The 25,952-nt window shown below is 45.5% G+C and overlaps 1 protein-coding gene across 2 annotated transcripts in view; it reads right to left on the bottom strand.

Moving 5' to 3' along the window:
• RCOR1 (REST corepressor 1) overlaps positions 1-25,952 on the bottom strand; it is a 143,536-nt gene that overhangs the window by 52,846 nt on the left and 64,738 nt on the right. For both annotated transcript variants that reach the window (XM_083519156.1, XM_083519155.1), the window contains exon 4: positions 4,608-4,660. In XM_083519156.1, coding sequence (XP_083375282.1) covers positions 4,608-4,660 — 53 coding nt within the window. The remainder of the gene's footprint in view (positions 1-4,607; positions 4,661-25,952) is intronic.

Raw genomic sequence — 25,952 nt, forward strand, 5'->3', positions numbered from 1 at the left:
ATAATAATAATAATAATAATAATAATAATAATAATAATAATAGAAATAGCAGACCACACATATGGACTACTGAACATGCAGATGGAGTACAATGTACAAACCACACCTTTAATTTTGTTTTGAACATCTTTGGGCATTCCCTAGACCAGGCTTCCTCAACCTTGGCCCTCCAGATTTTTTTTGGCCTACAACTCCCATGATCCCTAGCTAGCAGGACCAGTAGTCAGGGATGATGGGAATTATAGTCTCAAAACATCTGAAGGGCTGAGATTGAGGAAGCCTGCCCTAGACCATGAGGAGCAGCGCTCCTGAAGAGCAAATGAACTTCAGATGAAGTCCTCAGATCTGGTGGTCATGGCTGTACTGTCACAGAATGAGCCGGAGATTCTGCTTCTCTCATTCCTTCCTTCCTTCATTATTTGCCTTTCGCCACCAGGGTGGGTTACAGCAATTTCAAAAGGCAATTTAAAACAAATTGCTGTCAAGAGAATAGGATGGGTGGCGGCTTCAGATAGCAGTTAAGACTTTGCAGTTCTCCCATCCCACCCCTCTCTCGCTGGCCCCTGCAGCCCACCCTGCCACTCTTACAGGAAACCCAGCCAGATGGGCAGGGTATGTATGTATGTATATTATTATTATTATTATTATTATTATTATTATTATTATTATGCTGGTCGCTATGGCCTCTGCCACCCGCTTTCTTGTTCGCTGGTCTTCACTGCCTAGCTGGCCACTTGCTAAGTTTGCCTTCGCACTGTAGTTAGCAGTGCCACCTATCAGGGACCGTGTGAACTACAGCGTGATGACATCTCTACACAAACACACACACACACACACACATATATATATATATAATCCGTGTGTTATATATGTATATTGCTCAAATGCAGAGTAAAAAATTGTGCCTTCATCATAAAACAAAAGCCACACAACTTAGGGGCAGCTAACAAAGAATGTCCTCTCCTGGGCCACCCCCCGCTTCCAAACTTCTGAGGGTAGATGAACTACCAAGAGGACCCCTGCTGCTGGCTTTAATGCCCGAGACAGTATGTAGGTATATGCTCAGGTGTTTGTTTCTTAGCTAAGACAAAAGCCATTCAAGATCACCATGATACATTTGGGAAAGGTGGCACAAAGAATGTCTGGAAAGCCCATCTTACTAAATTCTCTTGTACAGAAGAGCGCCAAAGTTGAAGGCACGGCGTCACCTCTGAACCCCAGCAAGTTGCATCTACGATCCCCTTTCCTCCTTATTTCCTCCACACAGCAAACATTTCAGAAAGGACCAACTATCTCACGGTCATAGTTTTAAAAAAAGGTTAATTTGGCAGCACTGTCTCCTCACGTAAAATTATTATTCCCTCCATCTGTTGGTTAAAATGCCCTGGAACAAACCTCTTAATTCTCTGCAAGTTATATATAGATCACATACCTCTTGGCCAACACATTTTGACTCAGGTTATTCAAAGTGAAAGCGCTAACTTTGATACTGGGATTTCCCTTTCCCCAAGCCCATTTTGCAATGCAAATTGCTATTATTATTTTTTTAAAAAAAATGTTTTTCTTCATTGGTAGAAAAGTCATCACTTTGTGATTTCCTGAAGCTCCACATTGGTCAGCACATGCAAGACCCTGCTGCTCAGTTCTGTGTCATCATGCACTCATTGCTCAATATCTAGGGAGTTTTCCTTCTTGGAATTCCCTTCAACATGACTCACTGTGAAAATAACCTTTTTTAAATGAAATAGTGGTTTCTTCCTTTCCACCCCTTTCTAACCTCTCAGTAGGGACGGTGCCTCATCAAATAATGGAATAACCAAAGCTTAAAGTTATGCATTTCTCTACATGTATCATTCAAGAATTAAGTGGATCCTATTCGCCGCCTTCTCCAAATCTACCTTAGTTCCATGAGTCAGAATGCTCCAGTAGTTTCCAATTTAGGCTGTGTACACACGGGTGGCGCTGTGGGTTAAACCACAGAGCCTAGAGCTCGCTGATCAGAAGGTTGACGGTTCGAATCCCCGCGACGGGGTGAGCTCCCATTGCTCGGTCCCTGCTCCTGCCAACCTAGCAGTTTGAAAGCACGTCAAAGTGCAAGTAGATAAATAGGTACCACTCCAGCGGGAAGGTAAACCGCGTTTCCGTGCGCTGCTCTGGTTCACCATGAGAGCCACGTGACCTGGAAGCTGTACGCTGGCTCCCTCGGCCAGTAAAGCGAGATGAACGCCGCAACCCCAGAGTCGGTCACGACTGGACCTAATGGTCAGGGGTCCCTTTACCCTTTACCTTTTTACATGCCATACATTTAAAGAACATGGCTTTCTCCCAAAAGAATTCTGGGAATTGTAGCTTGTTTGGAGAGCTGGAGTTTGTAACTTCTGTGAGGGGTAAACTATAATTCCCGGAATTCTTTTGGGAAGGTCACAGAATCCTAGAACTATAGAGCTGGAAGGGACCCCCGAGGGTCATCTAGTCCATCCCCCTGCAATGCAGCCATCCTTGGGTTAATAGCCAGACGCACTGACCCACCGCACCACAGCCATGGGGTGGTGTTCTTTAAAGGCTCCATCCATACACGCCGTACATTTGGACTACTGCAATGTGCTCTATGTGGGGCTACCTTTGAAGGTGACTCGGAAACTACAACTAATCCAGAATGCGGCAGCTAGACTGGTGACTGGGGGCGGCCGCCGAGACCACATAACACCGGTCTTGAAAGACCTACATTGGCTCCCAGTACGTTTCCAAGCACAATTCAAAGTGTTGGTGCTGACCTTTAAAGCCCTAAACGGCTTCGGCCCAGTATACCCGAAGGAGCATCTCCACCCCCATCGTTCTGCCCGGACACTGAGGTCCAGCGCCGAGGGCCTTCTGGCGGTTCCCTCATTGCGAGAAGCGAAGCTACAGGGAACCAGGCAGAGGGCCTTTTCAGTGGTGGCGCCCACCCTGTGGAATGCCCTCCCATCGGATGTCAAGGTGATGGACAACTACCTGACATTCAGAAAACATCTTAAGGCGGCCCTATTCAGGGAAGCTTTTAATGTATGATATTTTAGTGTTTCTTGGTTTCTGTGGAAGCCGCCCAGAGTGGCTGGGGAAACCCAGCCAGATGGGCGGGGTACAAATAATAAATTATTATTATATTATTATTATTATTACACTGGGCAGGAACCAGCTTTACGATTTCTCGCGTTTATATCCCAGAGCATATATCCTACACATGTTATCCTCACAACAACCTTGGGAGGTACGTGAAGCTGAGAGTAAGCGATTGGCCGAAGGTCACCCGGTGGCTCAGTGGGGATTAGAACCCTGAACTCTTGGGTCCTAGTCCAATACTCTAACCACGACACCACACTGGCTTCCTAGAGTACTTCTGCTGTGGGACAGCTATATAAATTAGATAGGTAAATAAATTTAGGGAAAGCAAAATGCATTTTCCTTGAAGCTTCCATTCGTTTCATTGTGAATTGTTTTTATTTGGGGTTTTAATCTGTTGTAGACTGCATTGATATTTTTTCTTTAAAACATAAAGTGATATAGAATTTTTTATTATTATTATTATTATTATTATTATTATTATTATTATTATTATTATAAGGCAAAAAAAACCTAGACATTTTGTTGTGGCAACCGTAACCTAGATTTAAGGCACCATTGGGCTTATACATCAATGTTTCTAACGCTCCTTCACAATTTATGGCCACACACATTCTTCTGAACACCTGAAGAGATCTTCTGCTTAGCTCCTATCTGTGCATTTTCCTGCTTCTGAACCATCTTAAGGAGTTTGTAGAGAAGCTGTGCCAGTGAATGTTCTTCTTGGCAATTTAGAAACAAAGGCAAAGCTCACCTGTCTAGGCAGGCATCTAGCGGGTTTATGTTTCATGACGTCACTTACTGGTCTTGCTGTGTGTCCTTTTGTATTGTGGATTTTTTTTAAAGGTATTAGCCTTTGTTGTTTGTTTGGTATATACGTTTTGAGCAAGACTTTAATGTTTCCAGCCAGCCTGACCTTTTACGGAGAGGCAAGATATTAAATGTGCTTGTTTATACATAAATACACCCAAGAATGGCAGATAAGGATCATGTCAAATGCATCTACATGGGTATGGTTTTCTCCTTGTGTGCCCACCCCCACCCCCACCTTATTTTGGTTAGAAACAGGAGTAAAACATCCCCACAGTGGTTTTAAAAAATTAAGATGTGTAGGCTAAGAAATGGAAACGATAACAAAATCCAACGTACTGGGAATGATTAGTAAAATATATGCTTATTCCAGACATCAAAAAATTAACTGCATTGGTCCAAAGGGGAGAAGGAAGACTGCAGTACAACAGTCTGGTTTACAGGTGAATTTGTTTCATTAACAACTGGAATGCAAGTGATGGACATGCAGAGTGTTGGGCTAGGATCTGGGACACCAAATTTCACTTACCTCACAGGGTTGTTGTGAGGATTAAATGAAGAGACTTATGTAAACCACCTTGGAGGAAAGGTGGGGTATAAATGCAATCAATCAATCATACTGGAAATGAATCTTCCCTTTAGAAAAAGTCATCATTTGGTTAATAGGACACTATAATTTTTTGAATTGTTTTCAGTACCTGCTCCATGTTGTAGCCGTGCTTTTCTTTTGCAATAGCGATGTATTCATCCACTGGGGAGAATTGGGGAGAGAGAGAGAGGGAGGGAGGGAGAAAGAGAATTAGATATTGAGCAACAAAAGCTTCGGAAAAGCACAATATTCCCCTCCGTGAAGAAAAGACGATGCATACTTCTGATCCTCTGAATGCAAGCCAGAAAATAAGTTACCAAAACTGCCTATCTATTAGTATGACTTATCACTTATAAAGCACCTACAATTTGCTGAGCACCACACAGGGATTAAAAACAACAAGAGAGTGCCTGCCCACAGGTTTACAATTGGAAAGGCTCAGAAAAACAACAACAACAAAATGGGCTGGGGAGGGAAAACTGGATGGGAAGATAAATTATTGAAGTTGCTTAAGCCCCATTAACAGGCTACTTTTTGCATGCAGGGCACTCGCCCTTCTACGCTGCAGCGAGGCCACGCTCCTTGCCCCAATGCCACTGTCAGGAGTTCAGCGTATACTCAAGTAGGACCCTGGCAGAGACACATGCCCGACTGGCATGTTCCCTCCCTCCTGGTCGATCGTTCAGGAGCTTCACAAGCTTTCTTCAGCCCGAACATCTCAGCGACCGATGCCAACCAACACTGGCACAGTTAGGGATCCGAAGAGTCTTCGCAGCATACATGTGACAGACCTCAGCAACTCAGCATTTTGGCTAATCTACCTTATTTACATATAAACACACAGAGAGTACTGCACCATGGCTCCCTCTCTCTCAAGCATCAGATAGCAAAGAGAAAAAGAACAAAGGACAACAGTCCCACTTCATGGAACACAGTAACACAAACATCCTGTCTCCGTCACTTCCCACTGTGGAGTCAAAACATATACCTTCATGTGATAGACAACAATCCCATGACTGCAATCATGGAGCAGGAATTCTAACAGCAACATCAGCGCTAGACCCACCAGCTGAGCACGGCCCTCAGCAATGCATTTCCCCATTCTGGCTTGAAACCATGGGTGCCCTCTGCCAGTGGCAGAGTGTATGTCCGCGCTGCCTGAGGCAAGCAAGGGGGGCGTGCCAGCATGGGGGCGGGGCGCAGAGGGCGCCCTCCGTGTGCCACAGTTCAGGGTTAGGAGAGGGGCAGGGAAGCTGCTCTCCACTCTCCACCTGACCCAGTGGTGGAGGCAGAGCTTTTGTGGCCGGGGGGATCTCACCATGGTCAAGGTGCAATGCTCTCCGCTGCCGAGTCAGAAGTGACGTGGTGGGAGAGCTGCTGCCACCTGGCGTGAGGTGTACTACGGCTGAGGAGGGTGGGCAGCAGCGCTGCCACCCACTCACCTGCTCTCTCTCCCCCCCCCCATTAAACCTGCCCTGGTGGGCGGATCTATACCAGGCACAAGCACCGCAGTCAGGGCTCTGGCACAGAGCCAGGCTCCGAAGGAGAAGCCTGCTGTGTGCACCCCCTCTCAAGACTGCGCCCGGAGCCACAGTGCCCCCCATGCTACACCTCTGCCCTCGGCACAAATGAATCTTGGCTGAACCCAGCAGGGACAAAGCTCTCTTCTCTTCCATTTCTTCAATCCCAAGGTGGTCTGATGGGGAATGAGCAAGTAAGCTCCCTGTTGCTGGACAGCCGAGGTTTTCCCATGAAATTACTTTCTTTCCTGGGAAGCAAACCTCCCTGGGCCTTGAGATATTGTACCCTGAACGCACTGCACGCCACAGCCCACGTGGCAAGCTCTGCGGAAACATGAATATGCATAGGAAATGTCAAGTATTTCACCTTCAGGAACATAGCATGGCTGACCAGTCTCGTTTTCTTCTTATCAGTGGGCGTCTCTCTGCGCACAGACCTGCAGAAGCTGCCTTTCCTATGCTAAATCGACATTGTTGAGCGCTGCCTTTTTATGACTTGGTTCCTGAAGCAGCTAGAAAACCCTTTGATGTCTTGGGGAGAGGGTCACTGGATGGGGAGGGCTAATGAGGTCACGAGATGCAAGGCCAGTTTGCTATGGCTTCCTCCCTGATCCACTCCCTTCCAAAGATAACCATGTACAGCTCAGCAGAAACTCTCAAAGGGACAACACGACGTAGGTGGTGCCAATTATGCATTACAGCAGCAATGTGGGAATGAAGCCGTTCCCATGCGGCTGCTTTAATTTACAACCACAGAAGCAAACGGTGCTTGCATTTTCTTGCACCATTTTTTACCATCTTCTGCCCACCTACTCTCCACGGGGAACCATCCCAACGGCATTTTGCATGTTGGTGTTGTTTACTATGCTTTTTTAAAAAAACAACAACGTGGTTTAATGTTGCCTGTGAAGCCTATCAGGATGATCTGTGTATTCTGAAAGGTGGGTTATATGTAATTGTAAAGTTAAGTATAATAAGATGTCGAAAAGCACTTTACAATAAAAATAAAACTGACCGTTGCAAAAAGCAACAAAGAGCAACAGATAAAATAAAGAAGCTAGTAGCGTTTATACATACATACACATTTTTAAATGTGTCAACTCTCTTGGCTTATTAGGGCAACCAAGGAATTTTATCTGGAGGGTCAAACAAAAACAGAATTTTTTAACTCTTTAATGCTCCCCGAGAACAAACAAGGCAGACTTCCCCAGGGAGAGAGCTCCTAACCCCAAGTGCACACACAAGGCAGGCAAAAGTGCTAGAATCTGGCATACCCTGCTGGCCATTTACTTGGTGGTATTGCTGCGGCCAGCAGAGCAAGGCGCCATCTGACCGTAGAGATCAGGTTGCAGAATTGCTATAATGCATTGCGGATCAGGTTGCGGAATTTCCGGCTTTTCTAAAACGAACACGGAGAAAGCAAAAGAGATAGAAAGAAGCTGCCCTCCGTCTCTCCTAACACTAGAATTCGTGGACATCCAACGGGACAGGTAAAAGAAAGCATTTATTTACGCGCCGCATAGTTAAAATGATGAGATTCATTCCCACAAGAGGCGGTGATGGCCGCCAACTTGGGTGGCTTTGCAAGAGGGTTAGACAAATTCATGCTATCAATGGCTATTGCCCTGATTTTCTACCTCCGCTGTGAATTCTGGTTGCTGGAAACCGCAGAAGGGGAGAGGACTATTGCGTTCGGATCCTCCTTGTGGGATCCTCTTAGGGATCTGGTTGGTCACAGGATGCTGGGCGAGACAGGCCCCTGGCCTCATCCAGCCAGGGTTCTTATGCCACACGTTAAGCACCCCCAGGTATAAATGCCTTTTCTCTCTATTCCGTTCATTTCTTTGCACCTCCCTGCTCCATAAACTCAGTCCTTAAAGGCTCCAATATGTATGGCAGGTTTCCATCATTAGCCACCCTTCTCTTGAGTACAGCACAGCTGCCATTAACTGGCTTTTAGCATGAAGCGAAGTCCACCTTCCAGATAACATTTTAACCCCCCACCCACCCACTCCCCGGAAGATCAATAAGAAGCAGGACAGATAAAAAGTTCTCTCTTACAAATTAGCCTCTTAACGTCCTAATGTCTGCGGCAATTAAAGTCAGGGTTTTTACTGTCCATTAAAAGCCCCTCTCCTCGCTGCCAATTCAACTTAAGGGTATAAAATGGGGGGGGGGGGTAATCCTACAGCAATAGCACCTTTAAAAGCAGCTGGTGTGACCTCTCTCGCTGGTGTGTGTGCCATTTTAGAAATAAAAAGCAAAACTTGGTCACTGTGGCCAGTGGGGTGGATTAAACATGGGTCCAAAGTTGAGGCTGAGCACGTGAATAAGATTTTAATAGAGAAAGTGAAAGCAAGTTTCCCAGAACCGAAAGACGGCACGCCCCAAGGGGAAAGAGGGACTGTGATCTATTGTTTCATTACCTTGAGAAATTATTGATAGCAGATGAGAAGTGTTTTGTTCGGCCTGCTTCACATTCCGCAGGCACAAGACCCAAACGCTCATCGCTCTATAAAACGTAGTAGAGAGTTTGCACTGGGATAACCTTTTTCTCTCCAAAGCAGAAAAAAAGGAGGCAGGGGTCGAGAGGGGACAGGCTGTGCAGCAGCTGCCGACATGGTGCACTCCAGATGTTGCTGGAATCCACCAACGCAGCCACGGCAGGGCCAATGACTCATGGGTAGCAAAGGCTTGAGCTCAGTAACATCTGGAGGGTACCACAGAGAAGGTGCACACATGTGGGGAAGCTCATGTGTGTTTAAGTGGCACTCGCTCTCTCTCGGAGCCAGGGTGGTCTTTAGCAGATAATAATAATAATAATAAATTTTATTTATATCCCGCCCTCCCCAGCCGAAGCCGGGCTCAGGGCGGCTAACAACAATAAAACAGTATAAAAGTATAACATAAACAACACTCTAAAATCATTCATTGTAAAATTAATTAATTCAGGCCACTGGCAACCATTGGGCCAGAGCTCCGCGAAGATTGCCGAGGGAGGGAGTCAGGCTGTGCCCTGGCCAAAGGCCTGGCGGAACAACTCTGTCTTGCAGGCCCTGCGGAAAGATGTCAAGTCCCGCAGGGCCCTGGTCTCTTGTGACAGAGTGTTCCACCAGATCGGAGCCACAGCCGAAAAAGCCCTGGCTCTAGTTGAGGCCAGCCTAACTTCTCTGTGGCCTGGGACCTTCAAGATGTTTTTATTTGAAGACCGTAAGTTTCTCTGTGGGGCATACCAGGAGAGGCGGTCCCGTAGGTACGAGGGTCCTAGGCCGTATAGGGCTTTAAAGGTTAAAACCAGCACCTTAAATCTGATCCTGTACTCCACCGGGAGCCAGTGCAGCTGGTGTAGCACCGGATGAATGTGATCTCGCAGCGAAGACCCCATAAGGAGTCTCGCCGCGGCATTCTGCACCCGCTGGAGTTTCTGGGTCAGTCTCAAGGGCAGCCCCACGTAGAGCGAGTTACAATAATCCAATCTGGAGGTGACCGTCGCATGGATCACAGTGGCCAGGTCAGGGCGAGAGAGGTAAGGAGCCAACTGCTTAGCTTGGCGGAGATGGAAAAATGCCGCCTGGAAAAATGGAAAGATGCGGCGCCGGGGTGCAAATACCCAGCTAGGTTAAGAGTTCTGAGAAGTTTTAAAGCTCAAGGGTGTCATCTGAACTAGCCAGATGTTTAACTGAGAATCAACCCCTGTCAGGCCATTGTTTGAAAAACAAGACTTTGGAGCTGCCTGGCCCCAAAATGGCAACTAGACATTCTATTTTGGCGACTGTCCACATATATATTGGCCTCTTCCGACTTCTTTTCCTTAACGGCTCCTGCTCAGGCTGCATAGAAAAGGCATTATGGTTCCTGATATTCCATCCGGTTGGGCAGATAAAATATATCTGATAGAATTCTACAGGACGTGTTGCTAGTGTGCGAAAACAGCTCAGATCCAATGATCCCCATGCATACACCTCCAGATGGTGGAGATGTCAGGAGCTATCCTGGTGTCAAAGCATCTTCACTTGGTAGCAAGAAATGGATGGTCTTGGGCCAATCATCAACGCTCGGCCTCACAGGGTTTTAATGAGGATAATAGAATATCTGGGGAAACCCAGCCAGATGAGCGCGGTATAAATAATATATGATGATGATGATGATGATGATAAGGAGGGGAACGATGCATGCCACACGTACCTCACCTTGAGCTCCTTGGAGGAAAGTTGGGACAATAATGCAATAATAAACCAAATAATTTATTAGAACATTTTTTGTGGGGTCTGCGCATAGAAGACTCTTGGCATTCTTGTTTCTGATTTTGTTCGGTTGGGTTTGAATAAAGAATAACCAACCTTCTCGTTGTCTTCCTAATTCGCACTTGAGGAGCTATTTTGCCATGTCCTCCAGGAACAGAAGAGAGTGCTCAGCCTCAGGCATCAATGAAGAAACTGAAGAACTTAATGTAGCCTGAATGGGGCACAAGAGTTGCCTGAGAATGTTCAGTGGGCATGGAATGCTAACTGACCACTGGAGGGGGAGAAGGGAAGCTATGCGGGGATCGGAGTAACTTGAATCCAGAACACAAGCGCTCCACACTGGCAATGTTTTGTTATAGGGTCCCCCATGTCTTTTTATGAGCATCCCTTTGTTATTTCCCTAATTCATCAGATTTTATGGGATAGCACTGGCATAGGCGTTACTGGCTGGCTTTATTCGCTAACTCATTTGTTTATATATTGCTTCCCATTACCATACATTTATGTAATTCATGTACGTCTCTCCTGCAACATTCCTTCACTCTTTTCGTTGCCTTGCCTTGCCTGAAGACAGGTACAAGTTCTCGTTATCTCGCAATCCTTGCCAGCACTGATACCAAATAAGAACACTTAAGGGACAGAGAACAGGCAACTTCTTTACGACCCTTTTTTATGGTATTTATATATCACTCCTCCAAAGATCAAGCCAGCTTGTAACACACACACACAAACAAATAAAACACAAAATAAAACAAACCACCGGCAATATATAATACAACAGCAGCAGTACTAGTCTTCAACAGCTAGTCTGCAAATATTAGAGCTGCCTTAAAAAGTCAGATTGCCTGTCCATATGGCCTACGACTGTCTACACCAGTATTTCTCAAAATGGGGTCTCCAGAGGTTTTTTGGGACTACAACTCCCATCAACCCTTGCTAGCAAGACCAATGCTCAGGGAGGATGGGAACTGTAGTCCGAAAACAGTTGGAATTTGGGAAACAAAGGTCTAGAATCATAGAATCATAGAGTTGAAAGAGACCACAAGGGCCATCGAGTCCAACCCCCTGCCAAGCAGGAAACACCATCAGAGCACTCCTGACATATGGTTGTCAAGCCTCTGCTTAAAGACCTCCAAAGTAGGAGACTCCACCACACTCCTTGGCAGCAAATTCCACTGTCAAACAGCTCTTACTGTCAGGAAGTTCTTCCTAATGTTTAGGTGGAATCTTCTTTCTTGTAGTTTGGATCCATTGCTCCGTGTCCGCTTCTCTGGAGCAGCAGAAAACAACCTTTCTCCCTCCTCTATGTGACATCCTTTTACACAAACCTCCTCCAGGATAGTGACCGCCAGATGCTGTTGAACTCCAACTGACATCAGCTCCAGCCTCCATGGCCAGTGATCAGGGATGGTTGGAGTCCAAGTACATCTCTAACATCGGGTTAGAGAAGGATAGTCTACATACTCATTGTCAGCAGCAACCCAGGGCCTCAAAGCTGTTCATTCCATGAGGATTCCGCTCAACACTCTTTCTCATGGTGTTCTGGAAGCAAGCATCAGTTACGTTTTGTTCTTGTTGTTTTTGTTTGCTTTTTGTAATTAGCTGCCATCATGCCAACTATTTTTGTCATATAATCATAGACTTGTATCATTGGAAGGGACCCTGTGGGTCATCTAGTCCAACCCCCTGCGACGCAGGAATCTCTACTTAAGCATCCATGAGAGGTTGGTCATCCAACCTCTGCTTAAAAACCTCTAAGAGGGGGTGCTTTCCACTGTGGAACAGCTCGTACTGTCAGAAAGTTATTCCTGAAATTTAGTTGGAATCTCTTTTCTTGTAACTTGAATCAATTGTCATTTTAATTTTGAGATTTCTAATCTGAGATACTAAGGTGGTTCTCGGAGGAGGAGGAGGAGAAGAAGAAGAAGAAGAAGAGGAGGAGGAGGAGTTTGGATTTGATATCCCACCTTTCACTCCCTTTAAGGAGTCTCCAAGCGGCTAACAATCTCCTTTCCCTTCCTCCCCCACAACAAACACTCTGTGAGGTGAGTGGGGCTGAGAGACTTCAAAGAAGTGTGACTGGCCCAAGGTCATCCAGCAGCTGCATGTGGAGGAGCGGAGACGCGAACCCGGTTCCCCAGATTATGAGACTACCGCTCTTAACCACTACACCACACTGGCTCTCAGCTGAAAAGCTGTTTAAGAAACCTTGGGAGTAAATAATATAAAATGCAGGTGGGATTTCGTGCCAAGTCAACCCTAACCAATCTTAAGCACAAGCTCAGTAAATTACCCCTTTAGTGAACTGTGCATAAAGAGGGTGAGCTCTTCTTGTTGAAAGAGGACCTAAAATCTTTTAGGTCACCAGAATGAGGGTTGGTCTACACATGCAGCGTGTGAACTGGTAGAGTCCTGAGCTGCTAGAACAGACTACCAGTTCTTGCTGTAGGCGTTCTGCTGGGTGTTCCTCAAAATCTATAGGAAAGTGTTCTAGGCCACCTGCTCTGGATAGTCCAACATCCTTCCCTCAAACAGATGCTCTACAGACATTCTGGACTACAGTTTCCATCAGCCCCAAAGAGCATGGCAAAGGATGATGGGAGTCCTAGTTCATTCTCCTTCTTCTTCAAGACATTCACACCTCATTGGTTCTGCATCTGTCAACCAGGCCTGAGACTCCAGCCAAAGTGACGCTGTGCAGGTCTACCCCTCAGTGATAGGCCAGAGCTCATTTATTAGTGTTATGCTAAGGATGAACATCTTTTTTCACTCTAATCTTTTTAGCTCATTATGTTAATTATGAAAAATGGAAAGCCTAAGTAACCATCAGCAATTGAGATTAATTAAGGAATAATCAGTAATTTCTCATAAACACAAGTCCCCACTAATTTAAAAAGCTATTATATACTGCAAGTGCTAGCGATAGAACTGGTGGCATACAGACCAATCTCCAAGACGGAGTTGTGCTAAAACAATAACTAGAGTAACAGACAACATAAATGCACCCTGCTATCCCTCTGAGAGCTGGCATTCTCACAGGAATGTGCAGTGCGGTGGAGCTGAATTGAGGGTTCTTTTGGCCATTGACTTGGTGGAATGTTGCCCCATAGCAGAAGTACTCTAGGAAGGCAGTGTGGTGCAGTGGTTAGAGTGTTGGACTAGGACCTGGGGGGTTAGAATCCCCACTCCGCCATGAAGTTCACAGGCTGGCCTTGGGTCAGTCACAGCCTCTTAAACTACCTCACAGGGTTGTTGTAGGGATTAACTGAGAGGAGCTGGGTAAACCATTTACTCCTTGGAGTAAACACAATAAATAAGCTCTTCTGCTTGCCTTCTTGAGAAAGCTGGTGGGGCCAGCCAGATGGAGATGTCAGTCATCAACCTGGCATCTAGAGATCTCCATGTGGTTGCAAATGGACATTTGACAGTTGCAAAACGTGCCCAGGGAATTTCTACGGTTGCCATATTTCAAAAGGTGAAAATCCAGACACAAAAGTAGCTCAGCCTTTTTTTTTTTTTTTTTGCAAAATCTCCAAAAAAATGAATAAAATGAAGTTATTGAGCTACAGTGGTACCTTGATTTAAGAATAGCTTAGTTTATGAACAACTTGGAATAAGAACGCTGCAAACCCTGAAGTAGGCATTTTGGTTTGTGAACTTTGCCTTGGAAGCAGAACATGTTTCGCTTCCTGTTGAGTGTGTTCCATTTGTAAATTGAGTCCTCCTCTGCTGTGGGAAAGCATGCCTTGGTTAAAGAACGCTTTGGTTTAAGAACGGACTTCTGGAACAGATTAAGTTCGTAAACCAAGGTACCACTGTATTTTGAAGGAAATTCGCCAAAATCTAAACTTCTGACATGGATTTCCATACGTCTGGATTTTCCCAGACATCTCAGTGATTTCTGCCTGGACACTGTTTCCGACTCCTGTATGTCTAGGAAATTCTGGATGTATAGCAGCCTTAGAATTTCTAACACTGGGACAAAAGTTTCATAACGTGACTGTTGTGCCTTTGCTCCTGCTTAGCGTTATGTGAATGATGCAAACACACAATGTGTTAATATGGAGCAAACACTGATAGATGCATACTTCAAGAATCTCAGGAACAGACCAAAGGAGAAGACCCATGTCCAAGTGGTAGATTGACTGCTTTGCATGCAGAAGGTGCCAGATTCAATCCTTACCACTTCCAAGTAGGGCTGGTAATCTGCTTGCCTGAAACCCTGGAGTGAGTCAGTGTAGATAATACTCTGTGTATACATCAACTTCCTATGTTCCTATGACCTAAAATAAGTTAAGATAGGAAAGTGCTTTCACATACACAACACACTCTCTCCTCTCCTTTTGGCTCTGCAAACACGATGCCAGTCCCTTCAATGATTTCATGCATGTGTCAGGGTTTTTTTTTATTAATGAATTGGTAATGTGTGTGGGTTTAGCTTTCACGCAAGACCTGCAGACTGCCAAGCCAGCTCCCGTCGGCTGATTCAGTTGCACGCTCATTCATAAAAGGCGCATGGCAGCGTGTGTGCAGACACATGAGTCACCCCATACCTAGAAAAGCAAAACGCGGTGAGCGGTTCTGCATTTTAGTGAAGGCATCTGGCGTGGAAATCTTATTTACTCAATTCATGTGTCGCTTGCCACTCATTAGTCGCTCGCCACGCAAGAAGTCTCCAAGAAACTTAATAATGTAAGAGTAGCATGCAGGATCGTGGGGCACGGGTGGCACTGTGGGTTAAACCACAGAGCCTAGGGCTTGCTGATCAGAAGGTTGGCAGTTTGAATCCCCGCAACGGGGTGAGCTCCCGTTGCTCGGTCCCTGCTCCTGCCAACCTAGCAGTTCAAAAGCACATCAGAGTGCAAGTAGATAAATAGGTACCGCTTTGGCGGGAAGGTAAACGGCATTTCTGTGCGCTGCTCTGGTTCGCAGAAGCGGCTTAGTCATGCTGGCCACATGACCAGGAAGCTGTATGCCGGTTCCCTTGGCCAGTAAAGCGAGATGAGCACTGCAACCCCAGAGTCGGTCATGACTGGACCTAACGGTCAGGAGTCCCTTTACCTTTACCTAGCATGCAGGATCAGGCCAGTAGTCCATCTAGGTCCAGCATCCTGCTCTCACAGTGGCCAACCAGATGGCTCTGGGAAGCCTGACAGTGGGATCTGAGAACAGCCCTCACCCCACCGCCACCCCCAACCCCCACCCCATGGCTTCCAGCAACTGGTCTTCAGAAGCACACAACCTCCGACTTACAAAAATTTAAGTGCATTGAGAATAACATAAAATAAAAAGAACAGCGCATCACAATAAAAGCCATACAATAACCCATAAAACGGACACAGTAAATGCTAGGTATGCTTTATGGAACAGGGGACAGAGGAGGCATAGCCAGACCTATTAATTACATGTGCTTCCTTCAACTACGGAGAGCCCAAATCTATGAAGCAATCTGGGGGGAGGGGGGGCGTCATCAATGCCATCTCTCAAGCTGCCCCACCCATTGTGGATCTCTGAATCTTGCTTTCTGACCCAGTATCCCATCAGCCATAGCTGCTGCTGCTGAAGGAAGAGGGAGACTACCTTCCCACATTATCCTACTAAGGAGCCGGGGGAAAGAGAGATCCATAGGGAGCCGAGCGCAAAAAAGAGAACAAGAAACCCCAAAAGTTAAGTGGCCGCGGCAGGCTTAATTCACCATTACGTGACAAGGTACTGCAAAAGGAGGCTCTGCAACCACCTTGCCTGTTACGTGCCAAAATGCACTGAGAGAACAGGGTTGAGTCGAGGACACGGCAGCGGTTTCAACAGCATCCCCGTATTTAGTATGCTCGGTGCAGGTTCTAGCATTGATCAAACAATGAGAGGCTAAGACAGGGCAAGATTCCTCCGTCCTCGTCCTCCCCCACCTTCCAAAACCCATTATCATACAGAAGAGCCGGTGCAGATTGCTTGCATACAAATCTGAAGCATCTTCCGAGCTCCAGAACATGGTGACAGCCTAAAACAAACACCGGGAGCTGCGCTTTAGCTTTCCTTTAAAAAGGAAAGGAAGAAAAGAAGGACATCTGCGGTTAGCAGGTGGCTTTTTTGCTCGCGGTTCATCGGCAAAGCAACTCTGCCATCTTGTGGCGCACATGCGCATCCTTGCTCATAAAGCGCAGTGTGAGGGAAGAGGCCGAAAGCAAGCCTGTTTAAACAAAGCGAGGAAGGCCTCTGCAACTTGTTTTTCTGTTGTTGTTAAAATTTTTCTTGATTTACAAAACTGTGTGCAATGTCTCTCTCTCGTATTTTCCCCCCCCATGTAACATTTTTACTGGTGAGCTCCCAAGCTGAATGCAACTCCCCTGTTTGCTAAGCCCAGGTGGGTTTGGAAAAACAGTGCATTTTCATGACCCTCTGATGAGATGCTAAATCTATATAGCTAATGGGCTGGATTTGGCTTGCAAGTCTGTGATAATCTGCCGATTTGTGGACAGAGCCAATTTGCTCCAGCGAGTGCATTTGCAATTTCTAACTAAAGTTTTATGAAATTGTCAGGGCAGGTGGCATTGCATTTTCCAAAAAACAACAACAACAACAACAACAACAACAACAACAAAACCTTTAAGAGACCAAGATTGTGGTCCATCTTAGTTGCCCAACTTTACGTTTACACCTGAACTGACAATGGCTTTATATACTCAAATTCAGGAAAGGCTTTTGCAGCTTCTCAGTCCTTTCATTACATGAACTATTAAGCATTATAATATACAATCAAAACATCTTAATTAAAAATCTGTATCAGCCACAATTGCTACCCATGTGAATCAATTCAGTTCAATCAATAATGTTTGTTTTTTGAAAAATACAAAATAAAAACACGCAGAGAGTTTTCCCAGCAAATACTACCACCATCCAAATAACATAAAACTGAGTACCCATTTAACAGCAATACATGAGATTTTCTATATAGTTATTCACTGGGGGTACTCAAAGGTACGCAGTACCAGTAAACCCCCCCCCCCCCAAATGTTAAAGTGTGGCAATTACTGTAATTACTGCAATTACTGAGTACTGGCACCTTTACTATTTATTTATTTATTTATTTATTTATTTATTCATTCATTGGTTGTATACAGAGACAAAATACGCAACAAAAGTTGAAGGACGAAAGATTGTAAACAATCCAGAAGACAATTAAGTACAACAACACCTTTTAAAAGTGTGTTATCATTTAAATGCTGGGAGAAGGCTTTGAAGAAACAGATTCAATGGAAAGAAGGGAACAGATTGTTTGTTCCTTGGCTGATATTTTCCTAGACAACTTGCTCCCCCCCCCTTTTAGTAGAAAGAATGCAACAAGTCGGTTAATGCAGGCACCGTTTTAATTAAGATTACTGAACAGATCTTGCTGTCTGAATTCCTACTGCATAAATGTTCCTCAAGGAGCAAATGAAAAATGGGTGTTCATCTACAGAATTAAGGATGCACAGAGTCCAGCATGGCCAATGAGGATGAATGATGGGAACTGGAGGGTGCTACAGGGGCTACCCGTGAACTAATATCTTGAGTACTCAAATGAGAATCCGCACTGCTTCAGTACTGGGTTAAACAGACCAGTGGTCTAACTCAGTATCCCATGGATCCAAAACTCTCTCTACCATGACTCAATACTCCAGAAATTCACGTACCATAAACATTTACCATCGTATATATTATATATCCCAGTCTTTCTCAGCCTGTGGCTCCTCTAGATGTATAAAAACATGAATAACAATAAAATTCAAAGTTCAAAAATCAATTTGGGGGAAATCCATCCAATAAGCATTAGACAGTCACCAGGGCTAGCTGGCTGAATTAGTTCTACTTGGGCCAGCAAGGAGGCCAGGGGAGAATTAGCTGTGGCATCTCAGAGCAGGTAATCTTCATAAAAGGGGAGGGAAGAGAAGGGAAATAAAAGATCAGGCTGAATTCAAATTAAAGGCCAGGCGGAATAGCTCTGTCTTACAGGCCCGAAGGAAGGAGGTTAAATCGTGAAGGGCTCTAGTCTCGTGGACTACAACTCCCAGCATCCACAGCCAGTGTGGCCAATGGCCAGGGATGATGGGCATTGTAGTCCAACGTCGACTGAAGGTTGTTGGGTAGAGAGAGGCTGTTAATACACAATTTTATACAAGTTCAAGGAATGCTGCTCCCCCCCTCTTTTTTTAACTTTCTTTGAATGTTTGGTATTGATGTCATACATCTTGTTTACTTATGTGCACATTTTAGAATATTGATCCTAGAATCATAGAATCATAGAGTTGGAAGAGACCACAAGGGCCATCGAGTCCAACCCCCTGCCAAGCAGGAAACACCATCAGAGCACTCCTGACATATGGTTGTCAAGCCTCTGCTTAAAGACCTCCAAAGTAGGAGACTCCACCAAACTCCTTGGCAGCAAATTCCACTGTCAAACAGCTCTTACTGTCAGGAAGTTCTTCCTAATGTTTAGGTGGAATCTTCTTTCTTGTAGTTTGGATCCATTGCTCCGTGTCCGCTTCTCTGGAGCAGCAGAAAACAACTTTTCTCCCTCCTCTATGTGACATCCTTTTATATATTTGAACATGGCTATCATATCACCCCTTAACCTCCTCTTCTCCAGGCTAAACATGCCCAGCTCCCTTAGCCGTTCCTCATAAGGCATCGTTTCCAGGCCTTTGACCATTTTGGTTGCCCTCCTCTGGACACGTTCCAGTTTGTCAGTGTCCTTCTTGAACTGTGGTGCCCAGAACTGGACACAGTACTCCAGGTGAGTACTCCTCGTCAACAACAAGCCATGTTCACACAGGTGTGACCAGAAAAAGGGTAGCAAAGCAAAAGAAAGAGAAGATAGGAATCTTAAAAAAACAACAAACCAAGTTCAGTGTTAAAAACGCTGTTGGGCCCCCGCTTCATAACACTGCTAAAATTGAAAGGTTCTGCACTTAGGCAGGAACAATCAACTGCACAAATATGAGACAGGGGAAGCCTGGCTTACTAGCAGTACATGTGAAAAGGATCAAGGGGTCTTGGTGGACCACAAGATGAACATGAGTCAACAGTGTGCAGCAGCAGCAAAAGAAAAGAAAAAGCTAACGCTATTCTAAGCTGCATCAACAGAAGTAGTGTCTAGATCAAGGGAAATAATACAGTGGTACCTCTGGATGCAAACGTGATCCGTTCCGGAGCCCCGACCGCATCCTGACGCAAACGTAAGACGCGACTGTGCGTCTGCGCGTGCGTCGCGTTTCACCACTTCCACGCATGCGTGTGACATCATTTTGAGCATCTGCATATACGTGAGCGGCGAAACCCGGAAGTAACGCACTCCGTTACTTCCGGGTCACCACAGAGCGCAACCCGAAAATATTTAAGCTGAAGCGTATTCATCCCGAGGTATGACTGTAGTACCACAGCTGGAATACTGTGTCCAATTCTGGGCACCACAATTTAAGGATACTGACAAACTGGAATGTGTGCAGAGGAGGACAACCAAGAGGGTCAAGGGTCTGGAAACCAAGCTTTATGGGGAATGGTTAAAGGAGCTGGGTATGTTTAGTCTGGAAAAGATGAGACTGAGAGGAGATATGATAGCCGTCTTCAAATATCTTAAGCGCTGTCACATGGAGGATGGAGCGAGCCTGTTTTCTCCTGCTCTGGAGGGCAAGACTCGAACCAATGGCTTCAAATTACAAGAAAGAAGATTCCGACTAAACATCAGGAAGAACTGCCTAAAAGTTAAGAGATGTTCCAACAGTGAAAAGGACTCCCTCAGAATGTGGTGGACTCTCCTTCCTTGGAGGTTTTTAAACAGAGGTTGAATGGCCATCTGCCAGGGATGCTTTAGCTGAGATTCCTGCATTGCTGGGGGTTGGACTAGATGACCCCAAGGATACTTTCCAACACTATGATTCTAAGAAATCTCAGAGTGAAGAGGCATGACTCAGTGGATCTGCTTTGCATGCAAAGAAGTTTGGGCTACCATAAATCTGTTGGACTTTCAGTCCCTTTTGGTTGTTTTAACTGCAACAAGCTAACATGGCTACCCCTCTGGGAGCTTTCTCACAAGGTTGTTGGGGAACAGGGAGTGTAGAGTCCATATAAGTCCCAAAGCATACTGTTCGCATAACCGGGTGCCTATGCAAAGTTCCCATACAGGATCTGAGCACAATAGCACTCTTATTATTCCTAGCAACAGACACTCAGAGACATTCTGCCTCTGACACCAAAGGCAAAACATTTTACACGGATAGTTAATAAATTCATGAACGGAGCTGCGAATCTTCAATGGAGAAGACTTAAGAGGAGGAGAGTTACTTTAAAACTATGCGCTGGGTTCAGGAATGATGGGATGGGAATAAGGTCTTGCATGACCTCGGGGGGTGCTTCTAGTGCATGTAAGAGCATGTGCTTGGCCCATGTCAGTTTCCAATGCTAACGAGTTCAAAGCAGCAGCAACACCAAACTATACACACATCTAGAATTAGACATTCTCCTCCATGGCTTCAAATGCTGCCTTTTCAAAGGACTGTTTGTTAGCAGCCGCTGTGAATTAGCTTTAAGCTTGTTCTCAAGCTTTACAAAAAAGAAAAACCACACTCAACTTTGCAGCAGCTCTCCGATTCTCACTCAGCAATAGCCAAAAGGCAGGAAATATCTGGCAAGAGGCCACATCCTGCAAACTGTGCGATGCCTTCAGATTCTCATTGGGTTAACAGCTGCACGTGGGCTGGTCCTAATCTATACCTGTAGAGCTACTGTCATCAAAGTCTCAGCATACCAGTCTAGCAACTTCCATTGCCTACCAGCAAGAGACTTCCCAGGCCTGTTTCAGAATGTGCTTTAGGTCAGGGACTACAGAGAGACCATTAGAGATGTGAAGGCCTGAGAAAAGAATCAGGAAAAACCAGAGTTTGTTCCAGGTTTTTACAAAGCCTCTCTTTGTTTTCGCTCATCACCAAAAAGAAAAAAAAAAGGGGGGGGGGAGAATGGAATAAATATTTTTTTAAAAATTATGAAACGATTAACAAAATGTTTAAAACAAGGGGGTTCATATATTTATTCCCCCAAAATGATTCCCAAAACCACATTAACAGGAAGACTTTCCTGTAAGGCTGTATCAGATCATTACAGCCCCTGTACACTGGGGAATTGGGAATGTTCACCCGAAATCTGAACTTTCTCTGCAAGAATTGCACTTTTGGGTTAACAGCAAATGTTGACCAAAATCACTCTGCCTGATTAATCACCCTGGTTATTTAAGTTGATAGATAAAAATCTCCATGGCCTTCTGATTTTTAGCTACAGTGGTACCTCAGGTTAAGTACTTAATTCGTTCCAGAGGTCCATTCTTAACCTGAAACTGTTCTTAACCTGAAGCACCACTTTAGCTAATGGGGCCTCCTGCTGCTGCCGCACCACCAGAGCACGATTTCTGTTCTCATCCTGAAGCAAAGTTCTTAACCTGAAGCACTATTTCTCGGTTAGCAGAGTCTGTAACTTGAAGCGTATGTAACCTGAAGCATATGTAACCTGAGGTACCACTGTATTTTGAACCATGATGAAGAGATAACGTAACATGGATTTTATTTGTATGCTGCTTCTCCATAGTTCAAACCACACTCAAGACAGCTTACAGCTTGAAAAAACACATAATTACAACATAACAAAGCTAGCCATAAACAATAAACAAAACATCAAAAAGTACACAAGCAAACTGAACTTCACATAAATCGTAAGATCTAAAATAAAAGGCACAAAAAATTAGTATCAATAACACCAACAACCGTTCCTAAACAATACCCCAGCCTAATATTCTGTAGCCTCAGCATTTGTAGTTGGAGTCCGTCCAGGTCCCACCATCCCAGGCCAGGTAGAAAAAGGCCTGCAAGGCAGAGAGCAGGTCTTCCAGGACTCACAGCCAAGATGGATGTCAGAAACTGTGTTTACGAGCATGGGAAGCTGTGTCATCCCAAATCAGACCTGGTCCATCTACACTAACTGGCAATGACTCTTAGAGCAGGGTTCTCTCCTAGCTTAACCTGTAAATACCAATGGATTGAAGCTGGGACCTTGCATGCAAGTTCTAAGAGATTGGCACTGTGGTCTAAACCACTGAGCCTCTTGGGCCGGGCGATTGGAAGGTCAGTGGTTCGTATCCCTGCGAAGGAGTGAGCTCCCGTTGCTCTGTCCCAGCTCCTGCCAACCTAGAAGTTCGAAAGCACGCCAGTGCAAGTAGATAAATAGGTACCGCTCCGGCGGGAAGGTAAACGGAGTTTCCGTGTGCTCTGGTTTCCGTCATGGTGTTCCGTTGCACCAGAAGTCATGCTGGCCACATGGCCCGGAAAACTGTCTGTGGACAAACACCAGCTCCCTTGGCCTGAAAGTGAGATGAGCACTGCGACCCCATAGTCTCCTTCGACTGGACTTAACCGTCCAGGGGTCCTTTTACCTAAGAGATTCCCATGTCTGCCAGCTCTCCATTAAAGAGAAATGAGCAAGACATGCATGCCAGCCTGTTCCCCTGAATCCACAGTAAAAGTCCTTCCCGAGTTAGCAGAAACGGAGGTATTTCTCCCAATTCTCAACTCCCCCTAACCACCTTCCTAGCCTGGGAAAAGGTGATGATTTCCTTTTGTTAAGTACTAGGCCAGACAAGAACCCCAGGGCCTAATCTGATTGGATTAAAATATTTACAATTAAAGGCATACTATAATTAGAAAGACACACTGCCAGTAAAGATTAGAATTCTTTTATTTTTTTTACGTAACTTTGCATACTGAAATATAGTTTAAGAAACTTAAAAGGAGGGGGGGCATGTCACAACAATTGTTTCCTAGGCAGCTTTCCCTGCAAATTAACTACAAATTACCTAGGCCTTCTCTGTCCCATACACACTTCTCACATATAGGTTGCAATCCTACGTACAGTTATCACGAAGGGTGCATTCATTGGGACATTTTTACATAGGACTGCACGTACATAGGATTGACAGAAGCTAGAAGTTCACACTAGCTGGTAAAAGAACATCACAATCTAATATTTTAAGCCATATGCCAATAGTCAGCATCTGAATTCTGAGGCTGAATTGCACATGAGAAACTCCAGAACTTCGGCAATGGAAAGTGAGACCTGCATTAAAATGTTGCAGTGTGGTGTGCTCCTGTTCACTGTTCCAGCCAGCCAACCACAGCAGCAGCTGGGATGCACTGGGGACTGATAGGACGCAAAGGCAGGGAAGCCAACAGTAGGGGGAGCCAGAGCCAATATAAAGCAGATCTTTTTGTCCCCATCCTATTCCCTATTGAGTTCCAAAAAGGGCAAGTCTGGGACTAAGGAGGAGGAAGCAGACAGTGAGTGCAACACCCCCTGGACTGGTTTAAGGCAGGCAGGCAGGCAAGCACAGGCTGAGAGCAGAATGTACCCAAAAGCACCACCCTCCACTGGTCAGTCCTCCTGCCTGATACTCCAGTCTATTTCCAAACCCACTTGGCATTCCATGGCCATGAAACACCCATTTGCGGTGTTCCCACTATTAAGATTTTTGGTACTCCTGCAAACCTCAGTTTTCCCCAAGCTGGGTAATACCTCCACGTCTTGTGTGGGCTCATGCCATTTGGACTAGGTGAGCGATGGCACTCACAACCCTGGACATCGGAAACAGAGCATGATGCCCCAAATTAATATCACCTTCAAACCTTGGGTTTAATCACCTGCTTCTCAGGTCACACGCTCGAATAGTCTGGCTGAAGCTAAGGCATGCTTAATCCCAGGATTCCCTGACTCTCAAAGTTCACTGAATGCTCTGGAATTTAGGTTACAGTCAGCCTTTCTAATAATCCTTCCACACACCCCTTAAGTGAATAACTCTTGTACACATTTATTCATAAATATGACAAGGGCGGGGGTTACACAAAAAGGGAGGGGGAAACAGCACTTGTTTTACTGAAAAAAGTAAATGTCTTTAGACCACAGACCAACTTTCCCAAGCCTGATGCTGTGTTTTGAACACCCATCAACCCCGGCCAGCATTATGCATGATCAGGAATGATCTGTGGTGTAGTGGTCTTGGGGTTGAGGGGGGTTCAAAAACCTGTTACTAATTTTGCTGCAGAGTCCCAGTTTCCAAGATCCTAGAGCCACTCCATCAGCAAGAAAGGAGTGTTTTTTTTAGCCACCATGTGACCAAAGCTAGGAATTTAGGAACACTGAAAATTTAAAAGTGCATCCATTGCAAGGGATTGGTATGCAAGTTCTGTTACGCAGAGTGACATTTCATGGAAAACACAGTGTCACTCCAAAGAAGATATTAAAGGTAAAGGTAAAGGGACCCCTGACCATTAGGTCCAATCGTGGACGGCTCTGGGGTTGCGGTGCTCATTTTGCTCTATAGGCCAAGGGAGCTGGCGCTGGTTCGCAGACAGTTACCGGGTCATGTGGCCAGCATGACTAAGCCACTTCTGGCAAACCAGAGCAGAGCACGGACACACCATTTACCTTCCTGCTGGAGTGGTACCTATTTATCTACTTGCACTTTGACATGCTTTCAAACCGCTAGGTGGGCAGGAGCTGGGACCGAGAAACGGGAGCTCACCCCGTCATGGGGATTCAAACCGCCGACCTTCTGATCGGCAAGCCCTAGGCTCTGTGGTTTAGCGATATTAGAGTACTCCAAATCATTTGCACAGCAAGATCGAGCTGAAAGGCAAAACGTGGAGATCTGTATTAATCATTGCATCCCTTATTTTATTTTATTTCTTATTAAATTTGTATACAGCTCTTCATCCATAGATCTCAGGGCAGTTCACAAAAATACTCTTGTTGTCCAATAGTAGAATTATAATATTCTTGTATTTTCTTAGAAGTTTGAACTGTATAATATTTGAAGTAGCCTGGCTGTGAAGGGCCATGGCTGTTGACTATCATGAAGGAAACCTGCACTTCTGAACTCATCACTACACTTACTGGGGATAAGACGCAGGTCCAACACCTGGAGGTCACTGAGTTGGGGAAGGCAACCATAAACAAACTCCACCTTTCTTGCCCTCCAACTATTCGCTCTGTAAGCGTGCGCACACAAACACCCACCCACACCCGCCCTTTTTGGACCAGGTTTCTCGAACACATTTGACACATCAAGTTGAGGGCACGAGGAGGCTGGGAGATTCCAAGAGGCTAGTATTAAAGAGTGGAAAAAAAATGTACATACTCATCCCCATAACTGCAACTTCTCTCCTTCGCTCACCACACAGACACAGCTTTGCTATCAGGGGAAAAAGCAGTCACAATTCTAAGCTCTGTCTCAGCTGAGCATGCAGAAACTTGATCAACCAGCGATAGAGACTTAAGACTGTTCTTCCCTGTGGAAACTCTACTGCCAGGGAGTGCAGTAAGGTGATAGATTTTGTTAGAATCTGGGAGAGGCCATGCCTAGCTCCTCTCCGAACAAAGGCAATGGAAGCTGCCTTGTATTGAATCAAACGGCTGATCAGTCTAGCCCAGGCTTCCTCAAACTCAGCCCTCCAGATGTTTCTGGCCTACAACTCCCATGATCATTAGCCAGCAGGACCGGTGGTCGGGGATGATGGGAATTGTAGTCTCAAAAACATCTGGAGGGCCGAGTTTGAGGAAGCCTGGGCTCAGTGTGACTGGTGGCAGCTCTCAAAGAGTTTCATGAGGAGGAGGAAGGCA

This window comes from Podarcis liolepis (assembly GCF_965112155.1).
Source record: "Podarcis liolepis genome assembly, chromosome: 1".
Classification (NCBI taxonomy): Eukaryota; Metazoa; Chordata; class Lepidosauria; order Squamata; family Lacertidae; genus Podarcis; species Podarcis liolepis.